An 18,536-nucleotide genomic window follows, 5' to 3' on the forward strand; every position below is an offset into this window, starting at 1 on the left:
ATATATCATACGATTTCACATTACTAAAACATTTAAATATTATTGTATATATTTTAATTAATAATATAATTAAATGAATATTATCAATTACTTTAAACTGTAACAAAATAAAATATCTTTTCATTTTTAATATTTAATTTTTTTAATATTGACTAATCTTTTAAATAAAATAAATAATTAAAAACTAAAAGAAAAATAGCATATACAAATAAACAGAAAGATAAAATTATCAAATTTTAATATATATATATATATCAAAACTAAATATGATAAATATAATTAGTCAATTGCAAATAATCAATGTATTAAATTAGCAAAACTAAAAGTTTTTTTAAATGAATATACACTAGACCCTGATCCGCACCCAGCGCGGATATGAATTTTCAGTTAATGATTATTTATTTAACTAAATGATGTATTTGTAATATTTGATGTTTTATATTCACCAAGTAAATAATTTTTTTGGCATCTTAAACCATCTATTTATGATGAATATTCGATATCATATACAAAATTGAACAAATAGACGTAATTAGAGAATTGTATATGATATATAAAAACAATGGTTATTAATGTAAAATATGAATAAATATTATATCATGACTTAGTATGGCATAAAAGATTATAAATTAGGTATACATGTTTAAAGAAAATAAAATGATTTTTAAACTTCTATGAAAAATTTAACATATAAAAAAGGGTGATGAATTAGTTATCAAATTGTAAATAATTTCATACTTTTGTTAATAATAAATTATTTATAGTCTTTGTTTTTGGTCAAGATAATTATTAAATGTCCATAACATTAATATGTTAAAATGCCATGAAAGCCCATGTTGTAACCGTTTTTTTTTCCGGGAAGTGTAACAAAAAACAATTACCTTTAACACTTCGTTTTGTTTAAGTTCTGTGTCGGTAAAAGATTAAAAAAATCTCTCTATCTTTTTTAATGTTCAATTTGAAGCTTATTATGTGAAAATCATACGCAAATATAGGCAATTGGTTGGAATCTTTATATCTTTATATTCTTATAAATTTTAAATTTATTGTTTCCTCTCCTGCAAGCAAATCAATTACCGAAGTAATAGATCAATTGGTTGGAATCAAATATATTATTATAATTAGTGTAATTATGGTTACAATTTTTATATTTAACAGGTACATTAAAGATACGACTTTGAAGATATTATGTTTTGATTAATAAAATATATTGGATTTTGAGTTTTTATTTATTGATTTGTTTTTTTATAAAGGTTAGAAAATCAGTGGGATGAATGGTTGGTTGATACATCCTATAAAGAAAACGAAAACTATAGGTGGTTTGACTATTGTACATCGATCGATGCATGATGTAAGTTGACTATATAAAACTTGAGCATGATCATTTCGAACTAAAGCATAGGTAGCTTATATGCATTTGTTATATTGTAGTTAATATATTTAAAATATTACATAAGTCAAGTGATTCACGTTTTCGTAAAAATAAAATTCAAGTTCATTATTGGGCCGTACTCATCCGTAATAAGCTATGTTAAATATGATGTATTTTTAGGTTCATTTAAACATTAAGTTTAAATTTCATTAAGAAAAACTCTTTAATTTAACTGGAAAAAACAAGCATTAAAATAGGTAGGTTCATTTAATGATATTAAATTTAAATTTGATTAAGGAAAACTCATTAATTTAACTGGAAAAGACAAATATTAAAATAAGTAGTTTAATTTAATTTTCAGTGGCATGAAAGTGTAAATAAGTTAGAAAACTTAGGGGTATTTTTTAATGGGTACTTCTCTTTTAATAATATAGATATTTTTTTGGTGTAATGTTTTGAAGATGAAAATTATTGTTTAACACAAAAACATCAAAATTTGTGTCATAGTTGGAGATGTCCTTATGGCTGTGTTTCCAGACAAGAGTTTGATTGAACCATATTGTGTTGATATAAACCAGCACTTAACTTAATCGGCATTTTATGGTAATTATAATTTATAACCAAAACTTAGTTAATGCTAGTAGGTATGCACTGAAAGTTCGAACAGGTAAGGTTTTGAGCTCCTAGTCCTAGTTTAGTACTAGTATTAATAATAATTTGGTTGATAACTATATCTTTGGTGACGTCAGGGTGAAATAAAAACTGGGATAAAATAGTGAGACTTGAACTTGGATTCGGCGGCAGGAAGTAGACATAAACTGACCCAAACTCGTCACCTATCTTTACCGTGTGTCTCTATTACATGCGTTGCGTAATAAACTATACATGCATTGCGTAGTAAAATATTTCATAATCTATCTTTTACCAAAAAAAATATATTTATATTTCATAATCTATAAATTATGCTTAACCAATGTTGTCCAATTGTAAATCGATCTATCTGATATCATCTTTCTTTGTTAAAAGATCATTCTGTTATGCCAATCAATTTGTATTTAGTTGGTCTCTTTCACTATGCTAATCAGTTTGTATTCATTTCTATTTCATCCTCCAATGTTGACCAAATGTTGGAAATAAATATACTATTATATGGAGTAGTTATTAACTGCGAGTCTCGTTTTACGAATCTACGCAGACATGCGTGTTGTATATACAACTCTCTGAAATAACATTGAGAAAGCAAAGAATCATTTAAAGTAATGAAAGACTTGGTGACATGATTGCCATTTTACTTCTTATCCACATTTAAAGTAATCCCACTTCGAGACTCAATCACTTTAATTCCACTCCCATTTATTTTTTTAGTTCAATACTTTTTGAATTTTCGGACTTATCTTATTTTCAGACTTGCCTCGTTTTATCAAACACTCGAAACCACGATATATATCAGGGGCGAATCTAGACATAAAATTTACTATGAGCATCAAGTGTATAAAATAAATTAGTGGGTGCAATAAAGAGAGTTTTCTATCTTATCTAATATTTTCTACCATTTTACCTTACAAAATAAACAAAAATTGAAAAAATAGGGGGTGCACATGCACCCAATGTGCTGGCTGTAGCTTCGCCCCTGCTATATATGCACGTAAACGAGCAAGCATAAGGTCCTGCCTCCTCATTCTGTACTCTCTTCTTCTGTACAAACAAAAATCTCTCTCTCTTCAACTATTGTAAGTAGTTCTTCAACTATTGTAAGTAGTTATATGTATGGCCATGGAAGGAGTTTGTGAGAGAAATGTAATGGGTGAGTAACACTTGCTGGAGAAGCAGGGCACGTGCGAACAAATGAGTTTGATCAGTACATTTTGATGAAATATTCGCACGTGTTCTACTACTCCAACACGTGTATCTCCCCTTCCCGACTATGCAATCGTCCCCGGTGAGAAGATAATTTACATAAGCGATCCGAGTACATACTTATTGGACTGCATCATACATGCATTTACTATATGTTAAATCTATATATATATATATATATATATATATTCAAGGAAGAGTTTAAGCAAAAATCCATTGATAGTTACTCCAATTTTGTCACTTTTGTCGCCAATTACATATTGACATGGACACATGCAAAATTGCAGCGCATCTAGATTTTTTATACACATTGCATATGTACCTATAGTAATTCCCTGAAAAAGATTCTTCTTATAGTTACTCCACTACAAGATCAGACATGGTAAAAGTTGAAGTTAAATTATTGGACCACAAGATGTTGCGTGATAAATAAAGATATTTTTTCTAATCATACTCCCAAACTACTGATAATGTTATAATAAAACTATTCTACTTTATAATATGGATATCGGAATATTCAAGTTTCAAGACTGCAGTTAACTCTGACAGACAGTCTGATTTATACTATTATAGGGATTCAGTAACCCTGTTTTATCATTTGGAAATTGAGTTAAACGGAAGAAATCTTGTAACTATAGTTAAAGAAAAAGAGAATGATTTGCTTACGTCATGGTTATAAAAATGTATGAAAGCGTGTAAATGTGTGCAGGGTAAAAAGAAGAAAGGTTGATGCTGAGGCAAAGTTCCCTTAGAAAGCGGGGGACTTTCTCTATTTCACTCTCACTGCCATTAACTCTTACTTCCGTCTCTGTCCTCAGTAACTGTTTAATTAAAAAAAAAACACAGTTTAATAAATGAGAAAATCATATAAAAGTCAGCCACAGTTAAATTTTACGCAAGTAATATTATTGTCATGTACTTGTGGAGACAGAAAAAAGCACACTGGAGTGGAGGGCACAATTTTATAACGAAATATTTGTAAGAAAAAACAGACAAGTGAAAAGTGAAAACTAAAAACTACAATGAGGCAGCTTAACAAAATCGATTTTGCGACTAACAATCAGACAAATGAACCACGATGAAGCCTGTTTTATTCGGTATGTTGTTGGTTTAGCTTAGTAGGGAATAGAGACATGTCATTGGCATAAGACATCATATTCGAATTATTAAATTGGAAGATTAAATTTGAAATGTATTAAGACAAGAGTTTATTGGAAAATAGTAAAAATAAATAAATAAAAATTGAGATCACTGGAATAGATGAGCTCAACTCAAATTAAAGAACTAGGCTATCGAGCTTCAAAATGGGCCAATACTGAGCTCCAATAATGGGCCAATTACCTTTTCGTCCAAAGGTTTTTCATTTGTCATCATCCTCGTCGGCATCATTTCTCAATCTCTCCTTCGCCGCCGGACTCCGTCGCTTTCTATTTTCCAGGTACGCGAAATCTACGTTGATTTTCTACAACGTTGGAAGTCTTCTTAGCAGTTCTCACGGTAGATTGTTTTTATAGAACTAGAACCTTGAGAATCTCAAACACATTTCTTACTAGATTCTAGTTTCGTTTTTTTTTTTTTAGTTTAGCTGGAAGATGTATTTGATTAGTAGGAGAATATATGAACGTTTAGTGTTTGGATTGGTGTTAATGATCATGGTTTGACTCAAAAAAATTATAATCCACCAACTGTTTGATTAAATGTCTGAAAGGAAGTCAAATGCTGGTTGCTTGGTTAGACGGAGAGCAAAAACGTAGAATATTGATTCTTTTTATGTTTGGTATTTGGTTCAACAAGCCGTGTAATTATTTAAACACAGGAGGGTCACAACACACATAGTCTTTGTCTGATGATATAAGCCGTACCTGAAGATTGTATAAAACTTGCATCATCTACGTGTTACAGTTGTGTATTCATCATTAGTGAAAGCTATAGTTTTGTTCCTACTTCTTACATAATTTCTCTAAATGTGTTATTAGATTCTCTCTCTTTTATTTGTTCACACTTTGTTTCTCCTTGCAGTCTTTTATAGAGTAAGGGAGAGAGAGAGAGAAAGATGGTGATTCCACCGGCGGTTAGACCACCACGCCTCTTCGACTACCTCAAACCTTACGTCCTGAAGATGCACTTCACGAACAAGTTTGTTCACGCCCAAGTCATCCACTCACCGACAGCCACAGTGGCTTGCGCAGCTAGCTCACAGGAGAAAGCACTGAGGGAAACGATGGGCGTCACGCGCGACGTGGCTGCTGCTTCAAAGATTGGTAAGATCCTCGGGGAAAGGCTCCTGATGAAAGATATCCCAGCTGTTGCTATCCACATGAAGAAAGAGCAGAGGTATCATGGTAAAGTCAAGGCTGTGATCGATTCCGTCAGGGAAGCTGGCGTCAAGTTACTTTGAGCATTATTTCAACAAACAATCCATGAAACCAAAATCAATCTCGTGTTATTCGTTTCGAACATTGTTGTTTTTTTTTTGTAGCTTATGTTCATGTTTGTTCTTCAGCTTCAGGGTTATGAAGAAACTTGTTCTAAAGAGAACGAATGTTATACAAGCTTTGACTATTGAAATAATACGACTATATATCAATTTCGTTTCTAAAAATTTTGACATATATTGTCAGTTGTCACGGAGAGAGGCTGAATCAATAAAGTGGAAGATTCTTTTATTCTAAAACCAAATTAGACGGTGTCTTTACAATCGGGTATTCGGGTCCACCCGTAATAAGTCTTTCTGAACTTGAGTCACGAGTAACTATTTGTCTACGGTCGTGTTTTACTTTTTATCATTTGCTTCGAGCTTTTAGATCAATCAAGGGAAAGATGGGAAGATGCTTAACGAAGAAGGTGTTTCTGATTCGGAGTCCGATCCTGTTTCTTCATCTCCTGATCTCCTTCTCATCTGGTTAGTACCAAAAAGCTTAGGGTTCTTCTTCTTGTTCACATTCCCATTTGATCTGTTTGTTAGATTTCAGAAAATGGGTATCGTAGATTTCGGATTCTATCACCCAAAGTCTCAACCTTTTTCGTTTTTTGTCGTTTGGATCGTCTTGACTCGTGTGACGCAAACCAAACTGATTAGGAACCGAGTTTTGTTGTTTGGGGTCATGTGGGTTCTGTGTGTTTGCTAGCTTCATTTTGAGTTTCTTCTATTCATGTAAAGAAATTAAACTCTTTGCAATAAAGAAAACTTATCAAAGTTGTAGTGTAACGCTCTGTTTTTTCAGGTGCAATGAAACAGGATCCGAAAGGGGTCTGCGTTTCTAAAGGAGGGCGGTTTCCGCCCTATGAATCAGAAGGAAAGCCTCCTAAACCCGTTGGTAAAGGATCAAAGGACCTAACTCTGTGCCAGGTGTTTCGTAAAAGGACTTGTTGCTCTCCTGCTCAGACAAACCCTGCTTTTGTAGCTGTCAGAAACTTGGCTACTTTCGGGGAAGCTAGTCAAGAGTGCCAGCATCTGTTCGAGCTGTTGGAGTGTTCGATCTGTAACCCCAACGTTGGAGTTCAACCAGGCCCTCCTCGCATTTGCGCTTCGTTCTGTGACAAAGTCTTTGAAGCTTGCAAAGACGCATACTTCGCCAGTAATGCACTTACACAGGTAAGAACATCCAAAGGAAAGGGATCAAATAGTTTGTGGGGATCTTATTGGTTTTGTATGTGATTAGATGATTGGTCCATGTGGAGTAAACGACATCATCTGCGTTAAAACCTCGAATTGGGGGTCTAACGGCACATCGTTCTGCGAAGCTGCTGGTTTCTCTGTTCAAACAAATGCTGATTCTAAAGATAAGCCGTGTTATGGAAGCAAAGCAAGTCTAGAACCGGTGGTGGAGTCATCATGGCGGAGAAAGCCGAAAAAGAAGAAGACACCTTTGAAGACTGAGACTTTATCATGTTTTAAAGATCTTTTGCAATGGGTTCGCGTAATGACAACGATTCAGAAGGTTTCTTTGGGAGTGTCGTTTGTTGTAGCAGGAATGTTCTTGATCAGGTTTCTCTCCTTTCTCACTCTAAAGTAAGCCTCTGAGTAACACCTCATTGTACTAACGCTTGCTTTTAGGGTTTACAGGCAATGGAATAACCGTAATCGGAAGCAGAGGCTAGTTGCAATCCAGAGAGCTGCTAGACGATTGGGAGGGAAGGCAAACGGGAATTCATACAGTGCAGCTATAAATAGAAGAGCAGTTCAAAGTTGATTTCTTTTCACCATTGAACAAAGCTGAGTAAAGCCATGAATTAACTGTTATTCTTGTCTCAAGTGAAGTGTTGTCAAATGCGAGAAGTACTGTTTTTACTGTTACTATTGTTATTCTGGTAAGAACACTAGAGAGCTTGAAATGGAAGAAAACGTTGTACATTGATGATATGCAAAGGGGTTTGTAGAACAAGAAAAAAGTAACAGGCAAGAACTAAAAAACTACGAGATACACTCTAGCTTAAACTAAAAGGGTTAAAAGAAGAAAGAAAAAGAGACTACCAAGGAGGTACAAATCTCCAGAGGCAGAAGACAGGAAACGAAGTGTGTTTTTTGCTATCACTCTTTTTTTTTATACAGAAGTTGTTTGGTGATGATTTAAGGACCCTTTGGGGTTCTTCACTGCATTCAAACCATAGTGGAAGTCCGTATGTGGAGCCTTGCTTGAGCTATGGAATCGTTATCTTAAGAGTGAGGACTAAGACTTCCCCATTTTCGGCACCTGATAAAGACAAAATAAACAAGTGACAAAAAAACAAAACTTTTCATGTCCTAACAAAACCACAATGATTCTCCTACTGCTTATTATGATTGTGGACATGAAGTTCATGCTAAGATCTCACATTGAAACCTGTTTTTTCCGCAAATTTAAAAAATTTCAGCTGAAGAAACAAACCTTCTTGAGAGGATGTCCGCTGCTAGAAGCTAGGGCAGGTTTCATAATCTCGAAAGAGCAAACAAGAGACTCGTCCACGCTCAGTAATGCACCAGCGTTATCAAACTCCCCACCATAGTTCGGAGCTGAGAATATCGTCACTAATCTCCTTTTTGCGAAGAACTCGTAACCATCTTCCACTACCTGCAACACACAAACCATCACACACGTGTCAATATGGTAAACCAAAAAGCTAATATCAGATCAGTTTACAGAGGTTATTGTTCTGTTTTACTTGATGGCCACGGCAAATGAGGTCAAGATCATTCTTATCCAAGAACTCAGCGACTTTATCAGCTCCAAAAGTACAAGAGATGCCTCGATCACTATCAGCCCACCCTTCAATCTTCTGATCAGGATCAGACCAAAGCAAATCACAAAGAAGACCACTGTCTGGAATCTCCGTAGGCCTCTGAATCTCTCGAATCTGATTCAAATTATCCAGCTCCGGTGACAAGCCACCGTGCATACACAAGATCTTGTCGTCGATGAGTGCAGCTACGGGCAAACAGTTGAAACAATCGGTAAATATCTTCCAGAGGCGCACATTGAATCTCCGTTTGCACTCGTCGTAGAATCCGTAAATCCTGTTGATCTTAGCGTCCTCGTGGTTGCCTCTCAAGAGATAAATCTTTGATGGGTAACGAATCTTGTAAGCGAGAAGGAGACAAATGGTCTCGAGACTTTGCTTGCCTCTGTCAACGTAGTCGCCGAGGAAGAGAAAGTTGGCTGAAGGAGGGTAGCCTCCGTACTCGAATAGCCTCAGAAGATCTTGATACTGGCCATGGATATCACCTGAGCTCCAACAAAGCCAAAGAAAACGTTACTCAGATGCTCAAGTTCAAAGAGAAACCCTGAAGTTTGGTACTTTCACCCCCCAACTATGCAAATTTCATCATGAATCGATGATCAGAGAGAGAGGGATTACAATACCCAGATGCTTAAATTCACAGAGAAACTCTAAAGTTTGCTACTTTCACCCACAAACTATGCAAATTTCATCGTGAATCGATGATCGGAGAGAGAGGGATTACAATACCCAGATGCTCAAATACACAGAGAAACCTTAAAGTTCGGTACTTTCACTCCCTAACTATGCAATTTCATCATGAAGCCATGTTGAGAGAGAGAGAGAGAGAGAGAGAGAGAGAGACAATACCCAGAAGCTCAGATTCATAGATAAACCCTAAAGTTTGCTACTTTCAGCCCCCAACTATGCAATTTCATCATGAATCGATGATGAGTGAGAGAGAATAAAATACCCAGATGCTCAAATTTCACAAAGAAACCCTAAAGTTTGCTAATTTGGATCATGAGATTACCGCAGATGCGAATCGGGGCGTGGAGCTCGAGGAGATTGGGTTGAGAGAGGAAGATTTGACGCGCGTTGAAGCAGAGTTGACGAATCTCGCTCTCCGATAGCTGAACCTGTTTGCCTCCTCTACCTTCCAACAATCTCCTGATGATATCGTCCAGCACCCCTTTCTCCACCATCCCTTCCATGCTCGTCATCATCGTCTTCTCACCAGAATCCAAAATTAATAATCAATCGGAGAAATCAAAGGGTTTTTCTCCTTTGAATTTTCTCGGGAAAGAATGTGGGAAACATGCAATGGAGGAGCTTTTAAGGTCAAAGGATGAGAGAGCGCACAGATTAAATCTATTTTGTCTTTAATATTCAGAGGAGGAAAGTGGTAGAGAGAAGATAAGAAGAACACAACAATCCCAAAGAATGATTATAATGCCGGCAAATTGAATGACAAGTCCAGAACTTCTAAAGCATTTCAATAATCAACTTTGATTTATAGAAATTGATTATAAACCCAAACTTCTGCATATTGGTTGATTTTTTTTTTTTAAACAAGGGCGGCTAGAAATATGAAGACTGGACAATACTGTACACTGTTCTATCATGGAAAGAAAATTTATAATATGGTATTAAAATGTGATGTGATTTGGTTATTACGATCTTATAATGAGATTCAGTTTCTGATGGGATGAATAAACTATCATCTGGAAAGGTTATGCTAGAAATTCTACATAAAAAGTATGGTCAGACGTAGTGTGACATGAGCATTTAGTGGATCAAACAATCGAGAAAGTTTTACTAACCCACTACTAGGGCTACCATTCATATTCTATGTTTAGAAATTCTTTATCTACTAATGATTACATTGATGTTAAATGGATCCTGAATGATTCAGATAAACTCAAATGAACTTTTAGGACAAAAAGTTTCCTGAAACTATCTAAGGCAAAGCTGTGTGCTGGATTGTGGTGTGACTGATAAACAAATAGCACGTGGATCAACCTAATTTTCCAATCTCAGTGAGTAATATAAGAGCATGTTTATCCTTTCTTAAATTTTTTTTTTTGTTTAAAAAAAAAAAAATTAAAAAGCAAATCAATCACGGGTCGCCACGAATCAGTGGGGCACGAAGTGGGGCACGCGAACAGTGTAAGAAATTCACTAAAATCGGTTCTTAATTAGTAGTTTTTGTAATCGATCCTTAAAAGTTTTGTGGGGGCTCACGCACTAAGAACCTCACTAAAAATTCTCACTAAAGATCCCGGATAAACATGCTCTAAGTTCATAGCGTAAAGTACACTCACAGACACCTTATCATTCCAAGGAACTTTTGTGTCGATACTAGTAGATAACTTAAAACTAGATCCATACCTAATCATAACCATTATTTTACTCTACTCACGTCACGATTGGTTGTACACAACAAACCCTACTCCAGACAAAACTTAATAGTATAAAAAGTATGTATTAATTGTTGCATACGTGATACGTGCATTCATATAATCTCCCAATAGATTCCGTTTTATGTATCCCTCCCTCCAATGTATATTAGCAAAAAAAAAAGAAGTATATTTGCATGTTTAATATAATCAATTAAGCATCTATCTCCCACTAGATTGTTGAATGGACTTGCTTACCACACTAAGTGCATAAAACAATGTCATGACGTGTATAAGACAGTTATGAAAATAGAATTTCCACTAGCTAGCTGTTGGTATCTGGTTTGGTTATAGACAATACGATAGCTTCCATTGACGGCAATGTTAGCAAGTCCGATACATATACTCCTTTAATTGGAGATATGAACATTTAATTTTTTTTTTTTGAATATATGTTAAATTTATTCAGAAGAAAATAACTTTTTTACAACAAGTGCATCATGTTTTTGAGATTGACACACTTTCAACTTAGATTATAAAACCCCATAATAGAAATCACCGAGTTGCAAGCCACCGGGATAAACCTCCATCGTAGTTTTGGTCCCCCAATTGTTGATTAGAGCAGCAATGGTTCCTTACTTGACTATCCAAAAGTTTCCCAAGTTCTCTTGTTGGAGTAGCTGTTGCACCATGTAATTTCATTCCTTTCTCTCTAGATTGAGTTGATTGCAGCTTGCAATGTATAACGAGTGAGGAAGTTTGTGAGAAAATCACCACAATTATCCATGATTAGATCCAATAGCTCTGACCATTTCATGGTGAAAGAAGTCTGTAATAATCCACCCATGAGTAGAGACCACACCTCCGAGGAGTAGCTACACTCAAAATACAATGATCCCTTGTTTGCGGCCCACGACAGGATACAAGCCACATCGACCCCCTCTTCCAAGTTAGCTTTTCTGCAAATAAATACTCATGGGATGTCAGAAAAAATACTAATGGATTTTCTCTGGTTTAACAATTGGTTGATTTTTTTTAATCAAGGGTGGCTGAAACTATGAAGATTGAACATACTGTACACTGTTATATTATAGTAAATGGTATCAAAATCTAATGTAACTTTTGGTTATTTTGATCTTATACTGAGATTCAGTTTCAGGTGGGATGAAAAAATCATCTAAATTCTACAGAAAAAGTATGATGGGACAGAGTGTGCCATATAAAGAGCATTAGTGGATCAAACAATTGATAAATTTTTACTAACCCACTACTAAGGCTACCATTTATATTCTATGTTTAGAAACTCTTTATCTACTAATGATTGCATTGATGTTAAATGGATCCTGAGTTATTTTAAATGGATAAATCAAAAGAACCTTTAGAACAAAAAGTTTCTAAAACTATGTAAGGCAAAGCTATGTGCTAGATTTGTGGTGGTTATATTGAGAACAAATGGCACGTGGATGAACCTAATTTTCCAATCCCAGTGAGTAATATAAGTTCATAGCGTATAGTACTAACTGAATCCGTACCAGTCCACGGAACTTTGTCTCGGTACTTAACAGACAGATAACTTTTTGTATGCTTGATCTAGATCTTCTCCACACCTCCTTATAAGCATGATCCTTATTTTCCTTTACTCACGTCACGATTGGTTGTACACAATACAAGAAACCCTACTCCAGACAAACTTATAGTATAAAAAGTACTAGATTTTGACGTATTTTTTTTAATTTTTTTTTTTAAATACGATGCTATTTGTTTTTTATGTCACTATTTAGGATTGAGCAAAAAACTCGAATTTGAAGAACCAAACCAATCCCAATCCGAATAAGCAGTACCAAATCCGAACCGAAATTGATTAAATATCTGAATTATTCAAAATTTTGGTATTTGAAGAATTGAAACCTAATCCGATCCGAACCGAAGTATTTTGGGTATCTAAAATAGATTTATATACTTATATATATTAATTATTTTTAGATTTACTATATATAAAAACATCCATAATATATATGATACTTTTAAGTTCGTTTAAATACTTGAAAATATATACAAATACTAAAATAGTTAAAATATACTCAAAACTCTAAAAATACTCAAATAATTATTAATTCTCTATCCAAATATTTAAACTAAACCAATTTACATGTTAAATTAGATACTCTGACATATGTTATTCAAATTTATATGTAACATATTCTATTGTTTATAGACTTTTTAAAAAAAATTAAAGCATATGATAAATTTTAATTTTTTAAAAATAATTTAAATTGGTTATCCAAAACCGAACAAATTCCTCAAAGATCTGAACCGAACACGAATTCCCAAACAGACCCGCAAACGAACCCGAACGCCCACCGTAATCACTATTTTATATCCTATATGTGTCATCAAAGGTTACAAAAATATGTGTTATCATATAATTAATCGTATTTTATACATACCATCAAATAAGTAATCTTATAATTAATAATATTTTATACGTACAATCATATAAATAATCACATATATCTATCTTATATTCCAATGTAAAATATAAAAACCATAATTTAAGTTGGTGTTTGAAATTAGGCTTTGTATTGTATTTTTCTTATATATATTGAAAATATTTCTATAATGGTTATTGTAAAATATGTTAGTAAAAATCAAAATTTGAATATATGTATATTTTCGAATGAATTTTTGATATAAATCAATTTTAAATTATTATTTTGATTTGAATATGTATATCAAGTAACACAAGCCCATTACTTTTTAATATAATGTAATGGACTTCCAATTTTTTTAATAGCATAAACCCATTACTTTTTTTTTCTAACTTACTGCTATCTATGTTTCCCAACAGCATTATATTTATTTTTTATTAATATCCATGTTTCCAAACAAAAGCTTAAAATACTTCTAGTTTAATACTCCTTCTGTTCCTGAAAGTAGAATTTTCTATATTTATTTTTTGTTCCAAAATTATAGATTTTCTAAAATTTTAAGGTACTTTTAGTAGTTAATGTTGAAAAGTTGTATATTTTTAAGAAACATTAATTGAAAATATTTGAATTAGTTGAATACTATTGGTTGATATTTATTGGAAAATGTATAGGAAAATAAATAATAAATTCAATTGTAAAAAATTAATTATTTGTTTAATATGCGTGAATACTCTAGAAAATTCTTATTTTGGGAACAGATGGAGTAAGATAGATGTGTGCATACTTGCATTCGTACTCCCACTAGATCGTTGAATGGACTTGCTAACCAAACTAAGTGCATAAGACAGTGGCATGACGTATACAAGATAACTATGTAAAAAAAAAATTCCACTAACTGTTGGAACCTCTATTTGTTGGTATTTGGTTTGGTCATAGATAATCCGATAGCTTCCATTGACGGCAATGTAAGCAAGTCCAACACATATATATATACTCCTTTAAAAAAAAAAAAAAAATATATATATATATATACTCCTTTGTGATATGAAAATTTGATTTTTTGGTCATGCTGCCATTTCTATATTCTTAAAAAAAAAAAGGTTCAAATCCATTTTCAGCAAACTCTTTTATGGTATTTGATTCTTTGAATTGGATACTTACATCTAGCATTTACAAGCAAAAAAAAGAATTATATTGACAAAACAAATATATTCACGAAGAGGAAGGATGTTTTAATAAATGGGCTTGTAGTTTGGGCCTGAAAAGCCCAAAAGTGAAGATGAACTCATGAAACCTAAAAGTGCGAGAGAGCTTCCTCCTATAAATCAAAAACCCTAGCTCCATTTTCGTTTTCCTCCGTCGACAGCACAAGCCATGGTACGTACACACTGATCTCCGCCGCTCAATTATCTTCATTTTCTGAGCTTCATCTGTTGATTTAGTGGATAATTGATTATTCCTTAGGCTTGTTCGTTTCGATAGTTGAATCTAATATTGTAGATTTAGTGTGTGTGTGGTGCTCATTAGTCAATTGATTTGCCCGGTAGCTTAGAGCGAGGTTCCTCACGAGGCCTTGTTGTTGTTGTTGTAGGGTATCGATCTTATCGCGGGAGGTAAGAGCAAGAAGACCAAAAGGACTGCTCCAAAGTCCGATGATGTCTACCTCAAGCTTCTCGTCAAGGTAATGAATTACACCGATGTGCTATGATTCTCACTGTGTCTTTGTTTGTTAATGGTAGAATGAATCGTAATGGCATATCGGTTTATTGAGATTTTTCTCCTTGTGCAGCTATACCGGTTTTTGGTAAGGAGAACCGGCAGCAAGTTCGATGCTGTGATCCTTAAGAGGCTTTTTATGAGCAAAGTCAACAAAGCCCCTCTTTCACTCTCCAAGCTCGTTGAGTTCATGAAGGGAAAGGTTCGTTTTTTCCTTGAGACCCTCTCTATTACTCTTTATATACATTTGTCCTATTATGTTTGAGCATGAGACTAGTTTTTGTTTCTCTGGATCCGCTCAAGTTGGTGTTACTTTTTTTCTCTTAATTTAGGATGGTAAGATTGCTGTGTTGGTTGGGACAATAACTGACGATTTGAGAGTGCATGAGATTCCTGCCATGAAGGTTACTGCCTTGAGGTTTACAGAGAGGGCTAGGGCTAGGATCGAGAAAGCTGGTGGAGAGTGCTTAACATTCGACCAGCTTGCTCTCGTTGCTCCGTTGGGACAGAACACGGTGAGTGATCATTTTTAAAACGAATCACCTTTATTTATTCATATGGCTTTGTGTTTGTTATTTTGTATATGAAGTTGAGTTTGTGTTTATGTGTTGTTGACAGGTTCTACTTAGAGGACCAAAGAACTCTCGTGAAGCAGTGAAGCACTTTGGTCTTGCTCCTGGTGTGCCACACAGCCACTCCAAGCCCTATGTTAGGTCTAAGGGAAGGAAGTTTGAGAAAGCCAGAGGAAAGCGAAAGAGTCGTGGTTTCAAGGTCTAAGAAGAGGTCTCTACTGTTTCGACGGGGTGTTATTTCGTTATGGTTGCTTTCAGTATAGCAGTTTTGCTAGTGAACTCATGTGTTCCTCTTTTCCTATTCCAGACATTGTTTTATCTGTCTTTTCGTCCTAAACGACAATTAAATGTTTTGCTTAATAACATTTTGAGAATTTACTGCCGCTAAGCTTTGTTTGATATTTGTCTTAAAGTCATGAGAATTACATATGATAGTTCTAGTAAAATCTCCACTTCATTGTTTTCAATTGTTAATTTTCAACTCATTTTGATAACTGGTTGAATGGGATATTGATACGTTTGTGCCATGGTTTTACGCAAGGTCGTGATCTAGTACAGTCAGTACATACAGATCAATTAGTGATGGCGTATAAAATCTTAGCGCAAGAGTTGATGTTTTATTCAGCTTACATCTGTTTAACGAGACTTCAAAGTTAAATTCGTGATTCTAAATGGCATGTATGTCTTTTATTTTTTAATCATAACTGGTCTATATTACATTAAAGAGTTTCGACCTATTGTGTGTAACTATAGCCGTGCAGAAGAAGCCATTAGATGATGGAAAACAAATTGTTCCAGCAAGTTCCAAGTTTGTGTCATGGCCGAGACTGTTTTGTGAATATTAAACTTATTTTGATTTATATGATTTCTTGGACCAACAACAACATAAAAAAGGGGTGCTATTACAAATTCTAAATCACCAATTATCTTAGTAACGAAAACCAAACAATAAAATGGAGATTGAAACGAAAACCAAATCCAATATGCTGTAATACCAACTCAATTTCATGATAAATTTGTCCTTTTGGATAAACAAAAACGAAAATCTTAATCATCAAACATAGAATCTAATCAAAGAGGGCCTGATACATTTTTGGTGTTCAGAATAAAACTAGTCGAAACTTGCATTCAAGAACTTAAGCAACTCATTCCTCTTGCTCTCTGCAGCTTTGTCCTCTTTGGACTTGTCAACCTTCAGCATAATCTGTAGCCAAAACACACAGAAGAAGCATGTGAGCAACGTTTATGAATTAACAAAACAAAAGATAGAGAGTTTTGACTAACCTTTTTCCCAGAGACAGCACTTCTACGCTCACCATCGTCCTTGTCTCGACCCAAAAACTGAATCAGAGAATAGAGGAGTCACGTCGAAACTCACAGCTAGGAAACAGGGAACTACTTGATACAAAGTTTAGATCTTTATGGCATGTTAGTATTAGTACCTTGGATAGCTTAACAGGCCCGCTGCTTCCTTCTCCTTCTCCATTCTATACAACACTCACATCGCCAAGACCAAAAAGGAAAAACAAACAATGTCCCAGGTTTATCACGTCACCAACCCCAGCTCCAAGTTCGAAGAGGCCCCACAGAGAAAAGGCAAACGAAGTATTATAAGTAACTTGTCATCTTAATAAAATTTTCATCCAAGGCAAAAGAAGAGTTTATCTAAAAGCACATAGCAAAACGAGAGAAAGCTCACACCTTTCTGTCTCTGTTCTTATGACGTTTATGACGATGACTCTTGCTTCGCTCCTTATCCTTAGCCTGTGAAACATAAAGATCAATTTCAAGCTGAAAAATCACAAGTTAAAACAACGCATGATTATGAATTTGAGCGAACAACTAAACCTTCTTTGGCTTGTCGTGCTTCTTGTGCCTTCGTGACCTCTCATGCTCACTCTCTGAGCTCTCACTTTTGCCCAAAGAAAAAACGCAAATAATCGCCAAGTTAGTGTTTTCAATCGTATTTCTCCGACGAGAGATCGTTGAAACCGTGTTTACAAGAAACCCACGAACCTGGAGGAATCGGAGTAAGACGAATCAGTGGAATCCGAAGAGTGCCGGCGCTTACGGCGTCGTTTCGAGCTGGACCGGCTCTTCTTCCGTACCTTGAGCGAGTCCTTCTCCCGATCGCTTCTACGGTGGCGACGGCGATCCTTGCGGCGGCGATTAGAGTCTGACGAATCGGAGGACACGTCTGAGGAGGAGGAAGACGATGAAGCCGCCATTGTTTCGGAGGAAAATTGGGATCTCAAGGGTTTTGGTCAAATCGTGCAAGACAGAAAGGTATATATATTTGGAGTTCCGACAAATAATCGGAGGGCTTAATTATGTAATAAAAGACTACAATGGTGTTTAGTATAAACATTAAAAAGGATGAGGATTTTTATGCAATTTCAGAGTTCTCGCTTACAAGTTACGGCCCGGATCTAGTCAAAGACATGGCCAAACTCTCCTCTCTGCCCAACCCTAAAAATTAGGCATGTGCATTTTAAACGGGACCCGAAAACCCGAACCAATCCGACCCGAAATCGAATCGAAAATTTATAATTATTTATTGGATCCAAAATTATTTTACCCAAAAGAACCAAAACCGAAAAGAACCAACCCGAAAAGAACCGATCCGAATAGATCCGGACCCGAAAAGAATCGACCTGAATAGCCCGACCCGTTAAGAACCGATTTGTTCCCTGCTTAAAAATCTTATGCATCCAAAACTATGATTTTTGGTGTTCTATTTTATATATACTATTTTATGATTTAGTTGAAATATCTTTTCTTAACAATATTTGTTATTATTTTGTAATATTTTTAAGTAATATTAGACTTTGATCCACGCGCTTTCGAGGTATTAATTTTCGGGTTTTAATTTTTTTTATTTGTACTAAATGATGTATCTACTCTATTAAAATAGAGTCCTAAATTTATCTACCATAAAAGTTCTCATTTAAGTTTTGGCATGTTTGAAGTTTGCTAGGAAGCTACTTAATTTATG

At 34.8% G+C, this 18,536-nt stretch overlaps 5 protein-coding genes across 8 annotated transcripts; 3 read left to right on the plus strand and 2 right to left on the minus strand.

Moving 5' to 3' along the window:
• Positions 1-4,409: 4,409 nt before the first annotated feature.
• On the plus strand, positions 4,410-5,831 carry LOC106348691 (50S ribosomal protein L18-like). Of its 2 annotated transcripts, none has more exons than XM_013788483.3 (2): positions 4,410-4,667; positions 5,249-5,831. In XM_013788483.3, the coding sequence occupies exon 2, from the start codon at positions 5,283-5,285 to the stop codon at positions 5,625-5,627; it is 345 nt and encodes a 114-aa protein (XP_013643937.2). In that variant the 5' UTR covers positions 4,410-4,667; positions 5,249-5,282; the 3' UTR covers positions 5,628-5,831. The 2 variants fall into 2 exon arrangements, with proteins under 2 accessions (XP_013643937.2, XP_048617880.1); XM_048761923.1 differs by having other exon boundaries at positions 4,654-4,726.
• A 9-nt stretch (positions 5,832-5,840) lies between these two features.
• On the plus strand, positions 5,841-7,583 carry BNAC07G28260D. Of its 3 annotated transcripts, XM_048761922.1 has the most exons (5): positions 5,841-5,931; positions 6,034-6,131; positions 6,454-6,824; positions 6,892-7,217; positions 7,296-7,583. In XM_048761922.1, exons 2-5 carry the CDS (start codon positions 6,050-6,052, stop codon positions 7,420-7,422), a joined length of 906 nt encoding a protein of 301 aa, XP_048617879.1. In that variant the 5' UTR covers positions 5,841-5,931; positions 6,034-6,049; the 3' UTR covers positions 7,423-7,583. The 3 variants fall into 3 exon arrangements, with proteins under 3 accessions (XP_048617879.1, XP_013643941.1, XP_013643939.1); XM_013788487.3 differs by having other exon boundaries at positions 5,912-6,131; XM_013788485.3 differs by having other exon boundaries at positions 5,923-6,131; positions 7,287-7,583.
• On the minus strand, positions 7,565-9,880 carry LOC106348692 (serine/threonine-protein phosphatase PP1-like). Its single transcript, XM_013788484.3, has 4 exons — positions 9,459-9,880; positions 8,372-8,931; positions 8,098-8,280; positions 7,565-7,923 (listed from the first exon to the last, which is right to left on the minus strand). The coding sequence occupies exons 1-4, from the start codon at positions 9,649-9,651 to the stop codon at positions 7,900-7,902; spliced, it is 960 nt and encodes a 319-aa protein (XP_013643938.1). The 5' UTR covers positions 9,652-9,880; the 3' UTR covers positions 7,565-7,899.
• Positions 9,881-14,531: 4,651 nt separating this feature from the next.
• Positions 14,532-15,940, plus strand: LOC106348694 (60S ribosomal protein L18-2). The gene is made up of 5 exons (XM_013788488.3): positions 14,532-14,630; positions 14,845-14,934; positions 15,043-15,171; positions 15,302-15,484; positions 15,588-15,940. Exons 1-5 carry the CDS (start codon positions 14,628-14,630, stop codon positions 15,744-15,746), a joined length of 564 nt encoding a protein of 187 aa, XP_013643942.1. The 5' UTR covers positions 14,532-14,627; the 3' UTR covers positions 15,747-15,940.
• A 561-nt stretch (positions 15,941-16,501) lies between these two features.
• On the minus strand, positions 16,502-17,842 carry LOC106348695 (probable ATP-dependent RNA helicase DDX23). Its single transcript, XM_013788489.2, has 6 exons — positions 17,558-17,842; positions 17,390-17,453; positions 17,243-17,305; positions 16,984-17,028; positions 16,826-16,882; positions 16,502-16,745 (listed from the first exon to the last, which is right to left on the minus strand). Exons 1-6 carry the CDS (start codon positions 17,767-17,769, stop codon positions 16,653-16,655), a joined length of 534 nt encoding a protein of 177 aa, XP_013643943.1. The 5' UTR covers positions 17,770-17,842; the 3' UTR covers positions 16,502-16,652.
• Positions 17,843-18,536: the final 694 nt, after the last annotated feature.

The sequence above is a fragment of the Brassica napus genome, chromosome C7, assembly GCF_020379485.1.
Source record: "Brassica napus cultivar Da-Ae chromosome C7, Da-Ae, whole genome shotgun sequence".
In the NCBI taxonomy this organism is placed as follows: Eukaryota; Viridiplantae; Streptophyta; class Magnoliopsida; order Brassicales; family Brassicaceae; genus Brassica; species Brassica napus.